General features: G+C 45.8%; 1 protein-coding gene across 1 annotated transcript; it reads left to right on the forward strand.

The window, feature by feature from the left end:
- Positions 1-7275: 7275 nt before the first annotated feature.
- On the forward strand, positions 7276-13426 carry mchr2b (melanin concentrating hormone receptor 2b). The gene is made up of 2 exons (XM_030369319.1): positions 7276-8096; positions 10589-13426. The coding sequence occupies exons 1-2, from the start codon at positions 7693-7695 to the stop codon at positions 11226-11228; spliced, it is 1044 nt and encodes a 347-aa protein (XP_030225179.1). The 5' UTR covers positions 7276-7692; the 3' UTR covers positions 11229-13426.
- The last annotated feature ends 7346 nt before the right edge of the window (positions 13427-20772 follow it).

A 20772-nucleotide genomic window follows, 5' to 3' on the forward strand; every position in this document is an offset into this window, starting at 1 on the left:
TAGGAGATAGGCTACAAGGAAATGAATGTGTTCGAACTTGAAACGGATCCTACTAAGATCCATACTAAGTTTGGAGAATCGGGATGACTGGAAGCAACGATGGAGGGCTCGTCTGAGGACGACCTAGAGAGAAGTTCTGTTTAGCTCAGACATTTTTTTCATCGGATAAAAAAAACCTGCTATGAAGAACTTTTAGATTCCCAACGCAGTGCACATGAACGGTCGGGAACACGCGTAAGTGTGAGCGTCATCACTGGCGAGCCGTCTCATTATCACCAGGACCATGAACCACCATCCTGAATCCTTAGACGCCAGCCTTCCGAGTTGCACTTTCAACGTCATTTCCGGTCTCGGAGCATTTATTGCGTTCCTGTTCGTCTTTGTGATAGTGTCATGAAATTTGCTAGCCGTTGTTCTATTTCATGTAGGCTACGCCATCTAGGCTTCGCCTTATGGGCTTCTCCCGTGCGCATGCTCGCGCGCACTGAAACCTTTCAACTATACACCAATCAACATGGGCACCGCCCACATTTCCCACAACACCGTGTATATAAAGCGGCGCAAACCGCCGCCCATCCTCCCTTTTCTTTCAGTAATTTGTCCTGATCAACGGAAAACGAAGATATGACTTCCAACCTTAAGATGACCGGTGGCGGCGGCGTGGGCGAGGCCACGGACCAACGGTCCTTTCAGGGCCACTGGAGAGCGCTCCTGTAAGAGCTGGCGGGCATTTTTCAGGGCCTCAGTGCGCCTCCTGTCCCGCTTCCCTGGCGCCGGGTGACGGACACCGGGCGTGTTTCAGGTGCCTCGGTGCTGATCACGCCGCGGCTGCCTTGGTTGCCCCCACCTCCTGCACCGCCTGCCGGACGCTGCCTGAAGAGGGGCTCCTCTCCAGGCACCTCTTTTTCTCCCCGTCGGTGGATCTCGCTGAGGCCATCGACATCTTCGGGGCCGAAGTTCCGCACGCCCAGGACGCCGACGAGCGCTTCGAGGTTGAGGACGTCGCCTCCTTGGACGACGTCTTTCCTGGATCTGCGTCCGAGTTCTCCCGCTCCGGGGCTTCCACCGAAGCCACTATCGTTCCGAGGGAGAGACGGCGCCGGATGGCCGATCTCTTCGGCAAGATCAAGGGTGAGGCGGCGGCCATTAAGGGCATCCCTATGCCAGCCCCGCCACTCGCCCCCATGTCGGATGACATGCAGGGCGAATGTTTTCGCACCCTGTCTTCCTCCCGGCGGGTTACCCAGTGCCCCCTGTTCCCACCGGTTCAGCACCTTTTAAAAAAGATCTGCGCGCTGTGGTTACAGCCAGCGGACAACGCACGGTCAAGAGTGCTACGGCTAGACGGCTCGCTGTTTGTACAGCGACTAGCTCTGCGACGTCTACCACGCTCGCTGAGCCTCCTCCCTTTCATGGGATGCCTCCCTTGGTACACACACTGTGTGGCAGCGGTAGGGGCCGAGGAATACGGGTTATTCCTTGACAGCGTTCCTCAGCTGTCAGCTCGCCCTCTCTCCGACCGCTATGCGTGTTGGCTAGAGCGGTGCGTTCTACCATCGTGGTTGGACAACACGTTGAGATGGGGTCATCCCATACAGTTCAAGCGCCGTCCCCCACCCTTTATGGGGCTGGTGGAGACCAGGCTACGGGACCCAGCGGCAAGCACGGCTCTGGCAGCAGAGGTGGCACGTCTCTTGGAGAAGGGGGCCATCATTGTTGTTCCCCCCCACGAGTCACGTCGAGGGTTTTACTCCCGCTACTTCCTTTCCCTTCTCCGTTTCCAAGAAGTCAGGGGAGATGAGACCAATTCTGGATCTTCGCGTGTTCAACAGATTTGTTGCCGCGAGGAAATTCAGAATGCTCCCTATCAGAGCACTGGTCCGATGTGTGAGAGAGGGCGACTGGTTCACATCCCTGGATCTCAAGGATGCTTACATCCACGTCCCTGTTCGGCAGGCGCCCAGGAAGTTTCTCCATTTTGCCTTTATGGGGGTGGCGTACGAGTACCAGTGCCTTCCATTCGGCTACTCCCTGGCCCCGCGCAGCTTCTCGAAGTGTGTGGAGACGGCGTTGGGACCGCTCAGGCGTCAGGGAAAGAGGGTTCTCTTCTACCTCGACGACCTACTTATTCTGAGCAACTCAGAGGAAGCTGCGAGAAGGGACACCATGACGGTGATAAACCATCTCTCATTCCTGGGTTTTGCCATCAACTGGGAGAAGAGCTTCCCGCTCAACGGCCGGCAGATAGTCTACTTGGGGCTTTGCCTAGACTCAGCCGCCATGACGGCGATGCTCTCGCCTCCTCGGCGAGACGCCATCCTGTTGGCGCTCCCCCGCTTTCGTGTTCTCAGAAACGTGACCGCGCTGTCCACCATGTGCCTGTTAGGGCTGATGGCAGCCGTCTATCCTGTGGTTCCCCTGGGTCTGCTCTTTATGCACAGACTCTAGCGTTGGGTTGCTCGCCAACAGTTGGACCCCGTGCGAGCAAAGTCCTACGTAGTGGTCTTAACGGACGCCTCGTTGACGGGTTGGGGAGGAACGTGCCTCTCTCACTCGGTGGGAGGCGAGTGGCGCACGCCCCCTACAGTCCACATAAATGTGCTGGAACTCGTCGCTGTGAGGAAAATGCTGTTGCATTTCTTTCACCTGGTGCTTGGTTGCCACGTTGATCAGGACAGACAGTGTGTCGGCGGCGGCGTACATAAACAAACAGGGGGGAGGGCGCTCCTCTGCTCTCCACCAAAAGGCGGTCGAGCTCTGGCTTTGGGCTCATCAGTATCTCCTCAGTCTGAGAGCCCTGCATATCGCGGGCGCCCAGAACTTCGGGGCGGACCTCATGTCTCGCGGCGGTTGCATCCCGACATTGTCAGACTGATCTGGCAGAGGTTCAGGACGGCTCAGGTGGACCTGTTCGCGTGCAGGAAGAACACACACGGTAGTGGGATCTTCCCCGTTTGGGGGTGGATCCGTTGGCGCACACACCTTGGCCGCGGGTTCTCTTGTATGCGTTTCCTCCGCTCCAGCTGATCCTTCCTCTTCTGGAACGGGTCAGACGGGAGAGATAGTCCCTGATTATATTGGCTCCGGAGAACCGCTCTGCTCTGTGGTTTCCAGAGCTGGCGGCGCTCTCACGGACGGCGCCGTGGCCGGTACCGCTTTCACAGGCCCATGGGACAGTGCACCACCCGCCCGATGTTGCGGGACGGCTGTTGGTCTGGCTCCTGAGAGGTTGATCCTGCAGGGCAAAGGTGTGCCTGAAGCGGTTATCAACACTATTCAGGATGCTCGTGCGCCTTCTACTTCTTCCCTCTATGCGGCGAAGTGGTGCGCTTTCTATGATTGGTGTGTCAGGAACCACGCTGTCCCATCCCATTGCGAGTTGGGAAGTGTGCTTGCGTTTCTACAGCACTTATTGGAGAAGGGTTTGGCTTTCTCCACTATCAAGGTCTATGCAGCAGCTGTTTCGGCTGGCCATGCGGGCTGTGATGGTGGACCGATCTTCAGCCAACCACTGGTCAAGAGGTTCTTGCGTGGGGCTAGACGGATTAGGCCTGTTTCGCGGGTGCTTACACCACGCTGGGATCTCTCCACCGTGTTGCGCGGGTTGTCCAGGGACCCTTCAAGCCTCTGTCTCAGGCCCCTTTGGATGCCCTGTCCTTTAAAACGGCACTCTTATTGGCTCAGGGGCCCATTTTGTTGAAAGCGTCATCACTGCTCTTGGTTTACTGTCAGATTTCCGAAAGTTGAAGACAAAAAGGCGGCGTGCCCCTGAGAAATGCTGCAAGAGAGCTGGGAAATCTTCAACTTTCGACTCGGAAGTCTGGCGTCCGAGGATTGAGGAACACACCAGTAAACCGAGTTCAGAGACGACAATCTCAACAAAAATGGCTGCGTCCGTAAAGAGATTTATTTTCTTTGTATTTGTACCACATTGGTCATTTTAATGTCGATTTTAAATGCTCTTACTCACTTGATTACATTGCTACTTTATTCCAGTATACCATTTTATGCATTGCACAGACTTGCTATGCGTGCAATACAATGTAAAGTTGTGTTGTTTGTTTTCGAGCTGGTTTTCTCAAGAGGCTAATGTAGCTAAATGTGTGTTCCTGAATCCTCGGACGCTAGCCTTCCAAGTCGGAAGTCGGGAAAACTCCATGCTTTCTTGCAGCATATCTCGGAGGCACGCCCCATTTTTGTCTTAATCTCTCGGAATTCTGAGAGTAGACGGAGAGCAGTGATGACGCTCTCTACTAAATGGCTGTGCCCGTGAAGAGATTTATTTTCTTGTATTTGTACCACGTTGGTCATTTTAATTTATGCATTTCCCGGTCTTGCTGTGCGTGCAATACAATTTCATGTGGTGTTGTTTGTTTTCGAGCTGTTTCCTAAAGAGGCTAATTTAACTAACAATAAACAACAATGTGCCAATTTCATGCTGCAATCACAAAGAAGAACGGGAACGCTATAAGTGCTCCGAGACCGGAAATTACGTCAAATGACGTGCAACTCGAAAGGCTGGTTTCCGAGGCATCTGGATCACACCATGAGTACAGCCCGCAATGTAGGCTACTGCAAGGGCTAGTACATGCTGCCGTCACATCGCAATAACCGCCCCCAAATTTCGGAAGTATAGAACCAAGATTGTTATAAATACTTTAGGTATTTCTTTATCTGCTGGGTACGTATGGTATTATGAGTTGGTTTGCATGACAGATCATGGAGGAAACCCGGGATCTCCGTTAATGGACCATTCCAACCCCCGACCCCCACCAGTGACCTTGATGGTATAACTGTACTGGTTAACGTAAAAAAGGAGTTCAGAGAAAGTTCGGCGCAGAGAAGACGCTTCTTTCCCTGTTGTGCTGTGCTTTTTTGCGTTCATTAAACAGTATTAACGGTGCAAAATGTTTAGTTTGTAATACAGATTCGCCTTGAGTGTCTCTCTTTGCTCTTTTAGATTTTAGTAGCGTTTCATTTAGGAACAGATCATGGATGAATAGTGATAATGGCGGCTGTTTTTAAGTGCACAAGTGTTTATAATACCAGTGTGATTAAAATGTAAGGGGAATAAACTTGAATCACTAAATGTGGTGATTTAAATGTTTTACCATGAATTGTACGCACTAGGCCTACACACAATGTTATTCTATATTTATTTTCTTTTCTGTTGACAGTTGAAGAGCTGTGTGTTTGCTTGTTGCAGCACTGGAAAATAAATCTTTTTTTTTTCATTCTCATTCCTGTCTCATTACAGTCTCGTTACACTGTCATTCCTGTTTTGTTACAGTCTCGTTACACCATCATTCCTGTCTCATTACAGTCTCGTTACACTCTTGTTAAACTCTTGTTACACTCTTGTTACACTCTCGTTCCTGTCTCGTTACACTTTCATTCCTGTCTCGTTACAGTCTCATTACTGTCCCGTTACACTCTCGTTACAGTTTCATAACAGTCTCGTCACAGTCTCGCTATAGTCTCGTTACAGTTTCGTTCCAGGAGCCCATCCTACTAACATTCATGTTATACACTCTTTTGCATTTTTTTGAATTGTGAGAAATAAATAAACACCTAGCTTTTTTTAAATTGAATGTATGTAGTTTGGAGAAAAAGTTAATAAAGATGTTTGGTTAAAAAAAAACACGATTCTCTAATTGGGATTTTGAATAATTACCCCTTTTTCCATAACTTCACATTTTGTACCCCAGTAGCATTGCTACACAGGCCAACTGTATTTATAAAATTGCGTTACCAATAATTATAATAATATTCATGTACATCATGTACACCATCGACCATAAAATAACAGGCTCTGTTTTTAAAATATGATTATTAACTATCTCAGTGAGTGTCTGGACTCCCTGATGGGTAGGAACTGTACACTGAGTGGACCCAGAGCGATTGACATTGGCATGGCCCCCCAGCACCGATTTATATCTTTCATGAACAGAAACATTCATATGAGATCAGAGACATGTGATATTATTAACTCTGAGGCAGATAGAGCTTGCCATTGTTGATCTGTTTGTTCTCTCCCACTCTGAATTGGATCATTTAGTTGTGTGGCTCAAAGTAAGCATTTTGTTTGCTGCCTTTGTGAGCCATCCTTGCGTGCTGCGTGCGTGTGCGTATGTGAGTGTGTGTGTGTGTGTGTGTGTGTGTGTGTGTGTGTGTGTGTGTGTGTGTGTGTGTGTGTGTGTGTGTGTGTGTGTGTGTGTGTGTGTGTGTGTGTGTGTGTGTGTGTGGCCTCGTCATAAAACACGCGTTATGAGAAACCATGTGACAGTTCATATCCTGTCAACATGGAAGACATTTCCATTGAAAAGATTGTAGTAAACAGATTAATAGCCTAATATTGGACATTTAGGCAGCCTATGTGATGTGGGTGTGTAAGATATATCTGTGGTTTCACAGTTCCCTCCCACATTGATCTTTGGGATAAGACCAATCATGTTCTCAAACTATAGTCCTTTGATACAGGACTCCACTGGAGGCCAGTATGATATACTGCCTTTCATAGGGAGCCTCTTCAGTTGACATTGTTGCACGGCTGGACGCGAGGCTCATTAAAACCAAAGCCATTGACTTGCAGCTCCTTACGTAACTTTCTTAGAAGAAACGCCCGGAGGTGGTTGGAAACATGTGACTAAAGCAGTTAATTAATGCCCAGCGGAGGCAGGATTCACTTATGGTAAAACCATGGTAGGCTGATAAGGATTGCAACCTGAGGATTTTGAGTTAAGCGTCCATGGTCATTTCAGGGATTCCTGTGAGACCAGGTTGTTCTCATTGGAAATAAAGTAATCAAAAACGAAACCAAATACCACACTACACGTGTGGTCTTAGAATAGGGCTGCTTATTGTAATGGGAATTAAGAAGGAAAGAAGGAGAAGACCACGTGTGGTCCTACAATAAATGATGCGATTTGAAATTTAAAGTTAGAAAATATATAATATAAAGAAATACCACTCTTAAAGTTGGCCTCTGGTCGTACAATAAAATATGATAATCCTGATTATCTGTTAATTATGAGTGGTATTTTCCATTATGCCCCGCGAAATAAAGGTTAGAGCACAGCAGCATTGATCAAATTTGACCAATTAAAAGAGCAATCCATATAAACGGAAACAATCAACCTGCAAAAAGAGAAAAATAAACACAGCCTTTGAAAATGCATAATGACATATTAATTACCACAGCGCACGTGCTTCTTCTCATACATTTACGACCCACTCGTAGTGCAGTAAGAATGCCATTGAAGTTCAGTGGGAAAAGGGAAATCAAGTGACCTACATGCCCATTCCTACCAAGGAGGAAACTATTGTACCGTCGACACTGCCCGGGACTGGCTCTTGTTATCGGAGCAGCAGCAGGAGCGCATCATTACGCGCGGATCTTTCTGAGCCCAGAGCCGTCCCTGGGTCCGTGCGTCTGATATAAGCCGCATGTTACCTCCTGCTCTTATTTCAGTTGGAGATTTTCCGGGTCGAAATTCTTCAACGTGGTAACGAAGTTGAGGACAAGTTTACCTGGCCTTTGTTTGAGTGGAAACCTGCACCCGCACTGTTCGTGCGTCTCTTTTTAGGCATTGGAGGTACCACTTTGTTTGGTGAACATTTCCACCCTCTGCGCTTTTACTTAGACTTTAACTACGCAAGACAACTTTTGGAGGAAAAAACAACAAGCCAAAGATGAATGCAACGGACATTTTTTGCAATAATAATGAAACGTGCAAGTCTACGAACAATTCCAGTACGGATGCCACCAATCCCCCCGACAGCTATATCGACATCACTACTTTTATGCACATATTTCCATCCATTTATGGGATCCTCTGTACAGTTGGCGTCATAGCAAACGGACTGGTTATCTTTGCCGTGGCTACATGTAAAAAGAAAATGGTGTCAGACATCTACGTGTTGAATTTAGCCATTGCTGATTTGCTTTTCTTGCTTGTGATGCCCTTCAATATACATCAGCTGGTACGGGACAGACAGTGGGTTTTTGGGAACTTCATGTGCAAAGCAGTGGTGGTGGTGGATGTCAGCAATCAGTTCACCACAGTTGGAGTGGTGACAGTCTTGTGTATTGACAGGTAGGTTCCTTCCCAGACTTCTCAGTAGAATCAATGTCTTCAACGCAATAACAGTTATTTCGAATTAATCTGTAACATTGGAAGTTCAGTGTAAGCCTGGTTGAATGTTTGACAACAACACTCTTATTGGTATTTTTTAATAATTGCATATATGTAAACAAATTATAATAACACCTTGGCAGAGGATGCTGGGCCGATGCGTGACCCCTTTTCAGATCTCGGCAAACCAGAACGCAAGGGATAGTAGACTAAACAAACAACAATTAACTGTGAAAAAAAAAAGGAATCACAAGAAATCACGGGGCACGTCCATTGAGTAACACCGCCATGTCATACACAATAGACTACTTGTGAAAACTATTTTTTTTAGGAAAATGTGTCTTTAAAGGAAGATGAGCACACGCTGATACAACTTAAATCTGGTTAATTAATGTTAACCTTCACTGCTACCTTGAAAATGGGATGTCGGACCGTGATGCTCATTTAAACATATTATGTGATTAAATACACAGGAACGTCATGTGTGATAGCAGTGATAAGACAAACATTATGTATGCTTTTTATTTTGTTTCATTGCCTCAGCAATTCTATCGATTAATTCAACAGTAATAGTAGAAAGAGAAGGTCTATGCACAGACATATGAGTTCGACAAATATCCTCTTTTGTTTTTGCTAGCCGTGGTCATCCTCAATATAAGCATACACAATGATACAAAAACAAGAGAGGTGTTAGTCATACATGAGAAGAATGACAATCCACTCTGATGATACACTCCAAACCGAATGCCAATGTTTGGGATGGTATTTATCGGTGACTCTGGATCTCGTGCTGCAGATTCCAGAGATCAGACACAGATGCTCCATGTCCCTGGTAACCTCTCAGTGTGTTTGTGTAACTGGGATGGACAAGTGGATGCTCTGTTGGTAGTCAAAATGAATCCAAGTGAATTTAAAGGAGATATGTGGCTGTATGTCAGGAAGTCGCGGTGTGTAACCATGTGTAACCATTTTAATGACAGGGCCATCTACTGTAAAGCCATGTCTGCTTATTGTGTTATTCGTTTTATCACATAATTTGGCCAAGTGTATAAATCACAAAGGGAAGTGTACAGTAGTGTTTAGGTTTGTGTCTAGCTCTAGGCAGGAACTTGTGTGTTTATCACACACACAGACACACAGACTGAGACACAAAGACAAAGACACACACACACACACACACACACACACACACACATACACACACACACACACACACACACACACACACACACACACACACACACACACACACACACACACACACACACACACACACACACACACACACACACACACACAGACACAGGGGGCTACCATAGGTTATCCTGATCCGGTCCACGATAAGCCTTGAACCAATCGAATGCCCTAGTTTCTGTCTCCTAAGGTGAACCCCAAGGGGGAACGCTAAATAACCGATTAGCATATCGTGAAGGCTGAACATCCTAATGCAAAGAACGGTCACACTATATCCACTGATGTCTATCTCTCCGGGGGTTTTCTGTATGACGCGGTAGGTTGAGGAAGAAGAAGAGATTCATGCTCTTGGGACCTTTTTTTTCCTTTTCCCTGCCAATTACAGATGAGAATAACGCAAAGGCAACAGCCCACGGAGACCAAATTGGATCTTTACACTTTGACAAACACAAACATGTGGACAGACAATTGACCGCTTGCCAAGTTGTTTTCCACATCAATCAAATTAGGCGGCTTAAATGCAGGTTATAGGGGTTGATTACCCACAAAAAGCCTTTTAATCCAGACGGCATGAAGCCTGGCAATGCTAGATAGTGGTTTCTTTGTCATAACTTGCAGCCATTTAAACCAGATAACTTTATACTGCACGGCTTTATTGGTATGTTTCTAGGCATTTTGCTTTCTATGATATACGTCTGCAAAATATGACTGAGTGTTCCCTTTGAGCTGGCTCAAAGCAAACATGTCAGGACCGACATGTCATAAATGTTATGAATTAAGTGGTTGGACCACAACTTACATACCAATAAAGAGTTGTTTTGTTCCCCCTTCAATGTCAACAAATAAATATAAAACTCTGGCTCTTCAACGAGTCATCTTGTATTTCTAATACTCTGCATTACTGTTGCACTATTTGCTCATTTTTTTATAGATATAGAGAGAAACAGACAGAGGCAGAGTGTTAGAGCGAGAAAGAGAGAGAGCGATAGAGAACAAGAGATGACTGGCAGAGGTTTTTTTGCATAAGCATTCGCTTTTACCCTTCACCTTGGCTAGCCCGATGTTCATTCAAACCACACTCAAAGTTTTCATTGCGTTCTCACACCTTCATGTATAAAAACCGCCCCTAACCAGTTTTTCCCCACTCTTCACCCTTGAGACCACGATTGTTTCCCCCTCCCCCCGCGGCCGATGTGTCTTCAAAGTGCCCCTCGAGGCCGCCCTCGTCATGACGCCTTCCCTCCTGTCTTCCTCCCCAGGTACATCGCCATCGTGCACCCCACCTCAGACAAGCGCACCATCCAGTGGACCATCATCATCAACCTGCTGGTGTGGCTGGGCAGCTTCCTGCTCACCGTGCCCGTCATGATGTACGCCAAGGTGGTGGGCAAGCGGGACCTGGAGATGTGCATGATGTACCTGGACGGCCCCCAGGACATGTACTGGTACACCCTCTACCAGTCCATCCTGGGCTTCATCATCCCCCTGGTCATCATCAGCACCTTCTACTCCCTGACGCTCTACCACGTGTTCAGCTCCATCCGGAGGGTGAAGCGCAAGCAGTCCGTGTGGGCCAAGCGGGCCACCAAGACGGTGCTGATGGTCATCGCCCTCTTCCTGGTGTGTTGGTCGCCCTACCACGTCATCCAGGTGGTGAACCTGAGCAACAACACGCCCACCACCGCCTTCATCTACGCCTACAACATCAGCATCTGCCTGAGCTACTCCCACAGCTGCATCAACCCGCTCATGCTGCTCATCTTCGCGCAGAACTACCGGGAGCGCCTTTGTCGGCGCAACGCGCTGCTCAGCTCCCAGCACTCGTCAAAGACCACGTCGGTGAGGCCCGACGGGTCCAGCCTGGCCACCGAGCCCAGCTACCGCTGCACCCCCATCTGAGCGCGACGCAGGGGGGGGGAGGCCTGCGTGGACGATGATGCTGCCGCTGTGTGTGAGGGTGCTTCAATAAAAGGGCTTTGTTGTAGTGAGTAGCAGTGAGTGTTCTGTTGATTCGAGACAAGGTTTTGTGCCAAAATGCAATGTGGTCGGTCGCTTTTACTCCAGGGCTGAGGGGGTGTGTTGTGGACTCGATATCGGGAGGTGGGGATTGATGTTAGAGCTGTATTCCGGCGAGACCTGTCAATTTCTCCCAACCCCATTGATCACTCTGGCTCTCTTCTCTTCCTCTCTGTCACACTCTCCCGCCTTCTCTCCCTTGATCTTTTATACGGTTCGGTTCTTTTGCCTTGTTTTGTCTGGGTCAGATCGGGTGAGGTTTCACGACTCCACCGTTGACCCATTTACGATAGGTGTTTTGGTCCCGGAAAATACACTCCCAGCTCAGGAAAAAACCAAAAGCTGTTTAGTGTTGCTTCACTTAGAGGATCAACATGTTGTCAAACTGATATTACTATTCATTTTAATTAAACTTGATGATAGGAATGACATTTAAATGGAGTGGAATGTATTTAATGGGATCACGTCTTGATTTGGTGTTTGTTTATGTTGTACATAATGTGTGTCTGAACCAATGGGATTTTCGTTTCGTTTTTTAATTGCATGTCATGCGTTGGTTCTACGACTGAGCTGTTCTATGACGAACACGGAAGACATTTTTTGTACCATTGATCTGTATCAACGATTCACCAAAACATCCACTTATAACTTTAGAGGCTTTACTCTGAAATGTAAATCTTCTTACAGAAAAAGGTTTTGTGTTGATTTCCACCGGATGTTTCCTGCATTTGCATGTGACCCGTGCTGTGCATCTTTATCCTATTACACTCAAACTGCTGCATTGAAGCCATACGCTGCCACATAGCTTGTTAAAAGTAGCACTTACCTTGCAGGGTTTAACGTTTTTGTGAACTATGTATATGATAAACGTCCAAGAATGAAAAACGTGCATATGAGTTTATTGCCAATTTCAGAAAGATATATAATGATCTCGGGGAAATGCTCAGTAATCTAATCGGTAATCTACCATTGCCACCTGATCAGTGATATACCACTACAGGTTAGAACAACATAGACGACAATGAGGGTGTATATCAGAAAGCACATGCAGACAAAGGAAAGAAACATCTGAAATCACCTGGAGATGCTGCTTATTGCTGCCATCCACTAAAGCACACCTTGGGATCGTTGTTTCAGTCTAGACTCATAAAATTTTGTTTTTTGTTTTTGATTAATAGTATTATGAAAGATGTCCTACCCCGAATGATGTACCTCTGTGAAGTGATCTGCCTTGATATTCACACAAATCATTTGAAAGGCGTACATAGAAGTGGTCCTATTTTGTCTGCATGTATGGAATGTGTATCTTGTGGATATAGTGAAAGGTTTTGTATGAAAGTCTGAAGACATAACAATTTTGTGAGAAAGGCCTAACCCCAGACGGCCTGTAGTGTAAGGAAAAACAACATAAAACTTAATGAAGGACTCTCATGTTGGAGAACCTGAAGCCACACTGTTAATCCAGCAACAATGCCCATATTTGTCTATCAGTAAAGCATTTGCGCAGCTAGCTCTGGCAGGACACTCTAGTCATGTGCTGCCTATCAGCTGACAGCTAACGCAACACACACACACACACACACACACACACACACACACACACACACACACACACACACACACACACACACACACACACACACACACACACACACACACACACACACACTTTGGTTCAGCTCTGTAATCGATGTTACCTCCTACACAATTGGCGGAGGCATCTGCTGTTGATTGTATAGTGCTGCCTGCATTTGGTATGCTGTATCTGACCTTAGTATGCTATGCTTTCGACCTTTCAGCAGTGCGGCCTCTAAAAGAGTGGATCCATACCAAACTAAAGTGTATTACCGTTTCATGCAATAAATGGTTGATGATGGACTTCAGACAGTCTGAAACGTCTCTTCTGTAATAGAAGTGGGTTTGTTCATAACAATGCTGAATGCATTTGAAATATCAACATGATAAAAGGTTAAAGCTAAGGACCCATTTCCAACACCTGATCCCGAGTCAATTCCTGGTTCTGAAGAACAACACCACTTTTGCTGCCGGCTTAAATTAAAGTTAAAGTGAATGATGATCTTCCATTCATTGAGTATGGCAGTTGTAACATCCTTAACAGGGATGTTCAGCCTTGCTCCCGAAGCCAAGCATAAGAGATTCATATAATGAATGCCAAATGTGTTCTAGTACGGCCCTGTGTTTTAGTAATAAAATGATTCTTAGTGTAACTCAATTTTGGGCTTGTGGACCTAGTTAAATCAAATGAAGCATTGGTGGCCAGATCCCTTAAACAAACTTCTAGAAAAACACACTTCCAATATCTACAATGAAGGCATGAGTCAAGTCGGAAAAACAACTTATTTCCAAATTAAGTAGTTCTTAAGATTGGGGTCATTTTCATAGGAAGATACTCCAAAGTAAAGTTTCTAATAAATTTGATGGCCAAATCATAAAATAGATATTATAAATATTAGAGTTGAGTTTCTTAAATGTCTTATTTACCATTTGCATAATATTGGAATATAAAATAGCTATTTAAGATGAACTAATGTACGATTGCATAAGTGTGACGTATGCATATTACATAAAAATGTTCTCCATTTTCAAAGTAATAAGGATAGGAAGCTAAGCTTCACATGCACAGACTGTGTTTGGTCAGGCTCCAGACTAGAGGAGTTTCCATATCCATAAATCTAAATAAGTAAAGGCTTCTCCAGACAAGCTGTATATATGCCTTCAGATCACTTTTCTGTCCAAACAAACACAACTCTGGGGTCAGTAGAGAATGTTGATGATGTAGGTGAGGAAGCCATTTGAGCTTCACGGTGTTCGAATTCTGTTAATGCAATTCATCTGTTTGGACGTATATGATAATGCCTGTCATGCATTCTGTTTTATCAGGTGAACTGGAAGCAGATCCTGGTTCAGGGACGCCCATTAATTGTATTTTAGGTTCCATCATGTTGAAGTTCATAACAAGCCCTTCACATCTTATTATCTTGACGCCATGAAACGTCATTGTATCATCATTCTTTGTGTGTAGGATTTAATCTCATAACCATTTTGGGCCAAGTACTCTCAACAGAAGCCCCACTATAAAGTATGATGTCGGAGCCATGCAAGAGAAGAATGCAAAACTTCATGTTTTGATGATAATCATTTGAAAACAGACTTAAAGATTCAGTGTTGAGTATGCCCATCTCAAGTGAAGTTGTTTGGGAGCATTGCATCGTGTTCCTGGAAGCATCGTGTAAAAACTGGAATAATAAACACATTCATGTCATTCTAATGAAAAAAATGTATGATATAGAGTCGGTTTTTGCATTGAATTGATGGTGGGAATGTTGTGCGACACAGTTAATTCCTATTGTACTATTCATGACAAGTCCCAATCATACAATCAAGATACCCTCTCCAGGAAGGTACTGCCTTGAGTGTCATCTCACAATAAAAGGCTAATAGGGCTACTTATTAGGCTCTACTGAGTTGAAAACATAGGGGTTGGGAAAAGACACTCAGGCATTCAAGTACGTAATATTGACGGCAAGGTAAGGCTGTTTCGCCAATGAGACATAATGACCGTCCTTGTGCATACAAACACCCCAAGGCCCGTAGGAAATGAATCAAAGCGCCTTTACAAAGCATGCTTGTAAATCCAGATCTCATGCCGGCCCATGCACCCTGACCAGGAAACAAGGGAGGCAATGATAAACATCGTTGTTTTGGGGAGTTCCTTCCATCGCTCGGGGGCCGATAGCATCTGTTCAGTGTGAATAGTATTTCAATTTTTTTAAATTTATAATAAAAAACAAAATTGGTCATGCTTTTATGCTTCATCATAAATAAGAAGTCATGAAAATATCAATAAATGACTTTAAGTACAATGAATATTATGTCAGTGTTTAGGGAGTGTATTTACCTGGCAGCAATTCCAGTGCCACACTCATGCTAGGTGACTTCAGCTGGGCTCCTCCCCGACAAAGGAGGCAGGGCAGTGGTGTTGGGAATGAGGTTTACAGTAAGGTTGAAGACAATGGCCCAATCCCAAAGTGAGCCTTGAGGACTAAGGATTAAGGACTCGTAGGGCCCTATTTTAACGGTCTGAAACGCAAGTGGGAAGCACAAAGCGCAAGTAGCTTTGTGGGCGGTTCTACGGCGCTATCGCTATTTTACAGGCGGATAAATTACACTTGCGTCGCGGCACAAGTGTCAAAAGGGTTGGTCTAAAGCAGCCTAGTTACCTGTAGGTGTGGTTTGGGCATAACGTCCAACAAACCAATGAGAGTGCCAGCTCCCATCCCCTTTAAGAGCCATGAGCGCATTTGAATCGGACGAGTTGATATTTTGACAGCGCGTCTGCAGTCTCCGATGAGACAGATGCACATGAATTTCAAACTGCAAATGGCTCAGTTTATTGCCAAATAATATGGCCTAATTCACACATGGAATAAGGGGTTTTCTTCCACAACTTCAGAAATACTGAGTCCTCAAATAAATTTCGGCAAAGAAAACGTATATGATATAACATGATATGCGGTAACTGTGGTTCTATTTAATGATATACGCAATACATTATAAACATTGTTTCTTATCAGTATTGTATGCTATCCTAATATGCATGTGTCCCCGCGGTAATAGACATTGCCATTGATTGTATTATGCGTTACGTGTTTAGTTTGCATGTGTTTAAACAGAGCACACACGCGCGCCCGCATTCATTCATTCTTTTTAACACTCACTCGCGGTAAACCAATGTTTTTCACGATCAAATACTCATCAATCCTAAAAGTTATGGGCATGTAGGCCTACACGATGTCTCCGTCAAGAAAATATGTGTTTGCTGTACGGTGTTTGCAGATGCATTGATTTAAAAGTACAACTTATTACCGCTGCATCAGCTGTTCTTTCCCAAATAATTTACCAAGAATGTGCGGCTAGGTAGATGGGAGAAGCAAAGTGTATGCGCGAGGTGCACAAGCAATCCGTATGCATCGCATGCGCATGTATGCATGCGCCCTTAAAAAAGCATCTGAACCGCCCCTTGGGGCGCATGATCAATCCCTAATTTACCGGCGAGTGGCGGTGGTGGGAAAAGAACGCTCTGCGCCAGTTGTAAACTAGCAACGACACATGCGCCAGTGACTAAGTCACTTGCGCCAGATGCAAGATAGGGCCCACAGACTTAATTGATCTCAGGTGCTAAGTGAGTGAGTGCGTGAGGCCACATGGGCTCAGATAGGTATATATTGGATTGTGACAGCACTTCACGAGAGCACATGTTACCTTGGCAACGTTTAATGACAAAGATGCTGCTGATACTTGCCGGTTTGGGAATTCTCTTCTTTTTTTTTTTTGTAAATGCAATGAAACAGCTACAGCAATTTATTGATATTAGAAAATATAATTTCTACTTTTGAATACTACTAGAGTATAAAGGATGTATTGAATTAGGTGTTGGCCTATACATACTAATCAGTAGCGTTGTCTTGTTGTTCACCTTCCTAATTTCCGGATTTCCCTATGGTCTCTGCGGTAAACGTCACAACGCTTTGAACCGTGGGTAATTCTCTTAGGTAAAGTCTGCACTGATGCAGACTCACGGAAAGGGCTCGGTAAGTGTGGACCCAAACCCTCACGCCCTTTGGAATTCGACATTGGGACAGCCCTAAAGCCTTAATAATTTCGCGAGAACGCGGACTCACGGACTCACGTGAGTCCGTGAGTCCGGACATTGGGATTGGGCCAATGACACAGAACAACGGTGCTCCATGTTGATTACTCAATGGGAAACCAGTGTTTAGCCTCACCCCGCCCCAGAGTCCAATCAGACCTGGCCAGGTGAGGCTGCTTAAACTAGCCATCGTCCAAACACACTCCCACATACCCATCTCTATGTTTCTACAGGAGACACACTCTCTTTTCAGGAACTGAGAAGACATAATTATGCGTTGACCTTTAGCTCAAGCAAGGTTGATTCAACAATTGACACTCTTTTTGCATCCAACAGAGTAAGGAATAATTATTAATCCCGTAATAAAATATTTTGGTGTGTTTTGAGCGTGAAGTTAGGGGCAGGTGTAGAATAATCAGTCGTGACGTGTCACATTGGATATAATCCAATAAGTGTTGTAATCAAGGGGCGATCCATCCATCCGTCTGTCCATCCATCCAGCCATGCATATGTCAGAGCCTGCCTGCTAACGACCCAGTCCGCCCAGCCATCCATCCATCCAACAAACACATTAAAGACAACCGCCTTCAGAAGCCCCGCCTCCTCCCCATTGATAGGGCGGCGTGTTCCCAGGAAGCACTCTTAATGTGTTATACATCGCAGAGGACTCACTGTATATATCCTCCGGGCACATTAGCTAACATGCGGCCATCGACCGCGCTGAAGTTACTCAGACTGATTAAGCGATCCTGGGTCTCATTGAGCAGACCGATGGTTTCCAGTCATTGACCAGCCCAGTGTAATGCGAGGTGAAATAACTAAGATTGAATATTGATCAGAAGGCCTTACATACAGCCTGCGAGGCACTTTGGTATCATCGCTTCCCCACTTGTCCTGTCTGCCTCGGAGCACGGCTAATGAAGTGAGTGACGGATCGCAATGCAAGGCCATCGCTGGGACCTTTCATAGCACCGCACATGCACGCACACACACATACTCACACACACAAGCAGGTGCACATGCACAAGCATGTGCACATTCACACAGACCCACGCTTGCATGTTCACACACTCACACACACACACACACACACACACACACACACACATATTATGCACACACTCGCACACGCACAGGCGTACACAGACAAACGCATGCACACAAAAACACATGCATGCACACACACTCACACACACACAAGCACGTGCACATGCACAGAGATCCACGCTAGTATGTACACACAAACACACACACAAACACATATGTACACACTCGCACTCGCACAGGCACACACAGACAAACGCATGCACCCACAAACACATGCACGCGCACACACACACACGCCCACACACAGGCACACGCCCCCACGTATTGAAATCGAAATTGGGTTTTTGACTCTGCAGTATACAATTAGGGGGGTTGTCTTCCTACACACCTTTAATTGAAGCACAGCAGAAGTGGCAGCACTTGCGTGTGAGAGGGACATTGGGGAGAGAGCTAGAAAGCAAGAAGGAGGGGAGTGGGGAAGAGAGAGCTGGGGAGAGGAAGAGAGGACAGAACAGAAGGAGAGAGCGGGAGAGGGAGACAGAAGGAGAGTGAAGGAGAGGGAGCATTCCGAGAGAGATAGGAAAGAGGTGGTAGAGGAAGAGGCAGAGAAGGGAGAGAGTCAGCTGTAGACGGAGTGGGAAGGAGGGATGGGAGAGAGTGTGTTGGAGAAGGAGAGAGAAGGAGAGAGTGGAGTGCTCCAGAGAGATATACCGATAGTTTCTGCAGGAGAGGAAGGGTCATTCTCATCATGGATCTCAGCTACATCTCCCAGAATGCATCATCCTGATTTCATATGACAACCCCTATGCCATTTCAGAACCCAATCGGAACATCAATTTTGACTTCGGTTAGCGGCCAGAACCTGCACGGCAGGTGTAGGGCGTTTGTCTTGCGGAGACAGGATCCCCCACCCACTAGCACCACCGACTGCCTCCCCATCGGGGAACCTTATATAATGTTTCTCTGGAAACTGGAGGCTCACAAACACAGTACGGGGGCGGTGTTTTTGCTGCAGACCATCCCTCGTATTGCACCCTTAACACAAGAGCTGCACAAGAACAAACTTCCCTCTTTAACCAAGCCATGGCAGGGTCTTTATGTTATCATCTGTCATATGATGGACATCTCTTCTTATCTACAGTATTTGTGATTCGCCCGCATCTTCAGTGACACCTAATCTAAAAGCATTTAGGACCACGGCGAAAACCGCAGAACAAACAATCATCTCATTGGCTTCTAGTTGGATGACTGTTCAATTCACAGAGCCAGATCGTATCCACAAGGCTAACTGGGTCTGGTCTGGACAATATTTTGTTTGTATACGTGTTAAATGGCACTTTTTTTAGATGCACCCTAGTAAATGTAGACATGTGTGTACATTCCAGGGCCTGAAAGTCTGTGGCTCACATTCATGCTGAATTACAGCTTACCAAGGCCGAATCTTTCTAGGCTTTCAGTCAAGGCTGTGGCGTTTGCGTCCGTGATATACACAGTGCAAGGTCTACCCTCCAATAACATTAAGCATAATTATCTTTATCCAGGAAACTGTTCTTGAGAGTGAGGTGTAGCCCAAGAGAGACAGCATAACGGTGTGTCTGGGTATTTCAGCTTTGAGCGATATTCCCCCTTTGCCATTAATTGGATAGGGCTCTGATTCAATCATTCATTCCTGAGAACCTCAGGAACTCATTCAATTACTCTATCATCCAATCAGAGTCATTATACAGGGAACAGCCATGCACTTTGGAGCTTGCCTGAAATCAGAGCCTCCTTGCGTCAAACAGAACTGGGGGAATCCAAGATTTTAATATTGGGCTGCCGACGGAGAATCCAATTGCAGTATGTGGTGTCTGAACACCTCCATGTTTCATGTGCCAACTATATCCATACCTTATACATCTATCATACTTCTACATCTATCCTAGTGTGTCTGTAATGTTGTTTTATTTTTAGAAATAGAGAGGGCAATAATACCTGGCAATCTTTGTTGATCTTAATTGTGTTCATAAATCCATAATCCCTCAAACATTCTTGGATCTACAGCAAGGCGTTATGCGATACCCTGGTTATCAACTGTTTATTTTTGCTGTTATTCCGATGATGTTGTTATGGTTATTATTATTCAATGTTATGGCGTGTTTTATGTTGTTTTTATTCTGACTGGCCTCCACACAGCTCTTATAGTTATTCCTTTGACAACCACACAGTGTTTGGTGTTCATCTGTGACAAGCCCTTTGGTGCCATGCGGAAATATACGAGCGACCGAAGCTCGCAATGGGCAGGGAGCCAGGACGATGGCACAGCAGTCAACTGGATAACACACACACACACACACACACACACACACACACACACACACACACACACACACGGCTATTGCATAAAGATCTCAGCCGGGGCACATGCACATTTGCATTCATACACACATCATCCACACACATACAAACACACACACACACACACACACACACACACACACACACACACACACACACACACACACACACACACACACACACACACACACACACACACACACACACACACACACACACATCAGGAAGTGTGCAAGGAAGTATATAATGCTACTCTGGTCAACTTTGTGTTACCAGCAGACACACACTCATTACCCACACAGACACGCTACACAGATATTTGTTTATCTGCATATCCTTGGGAGTTTGGAGGACAGTCAATCAGAAGACAGT

Source organism: Gadus morhua, chromosome 10 (genome assembly GCF_902167405.1).
Source record: "Gadus morhua chromosome 10, gadMor3.0, whole genome shotgun sequence".
Lineage (NCBI taxonomy): Eukaryota > Metazoa > Chordata > Actinopteri > Gadiformes > Gadidae > Gadus > Gadus morhua.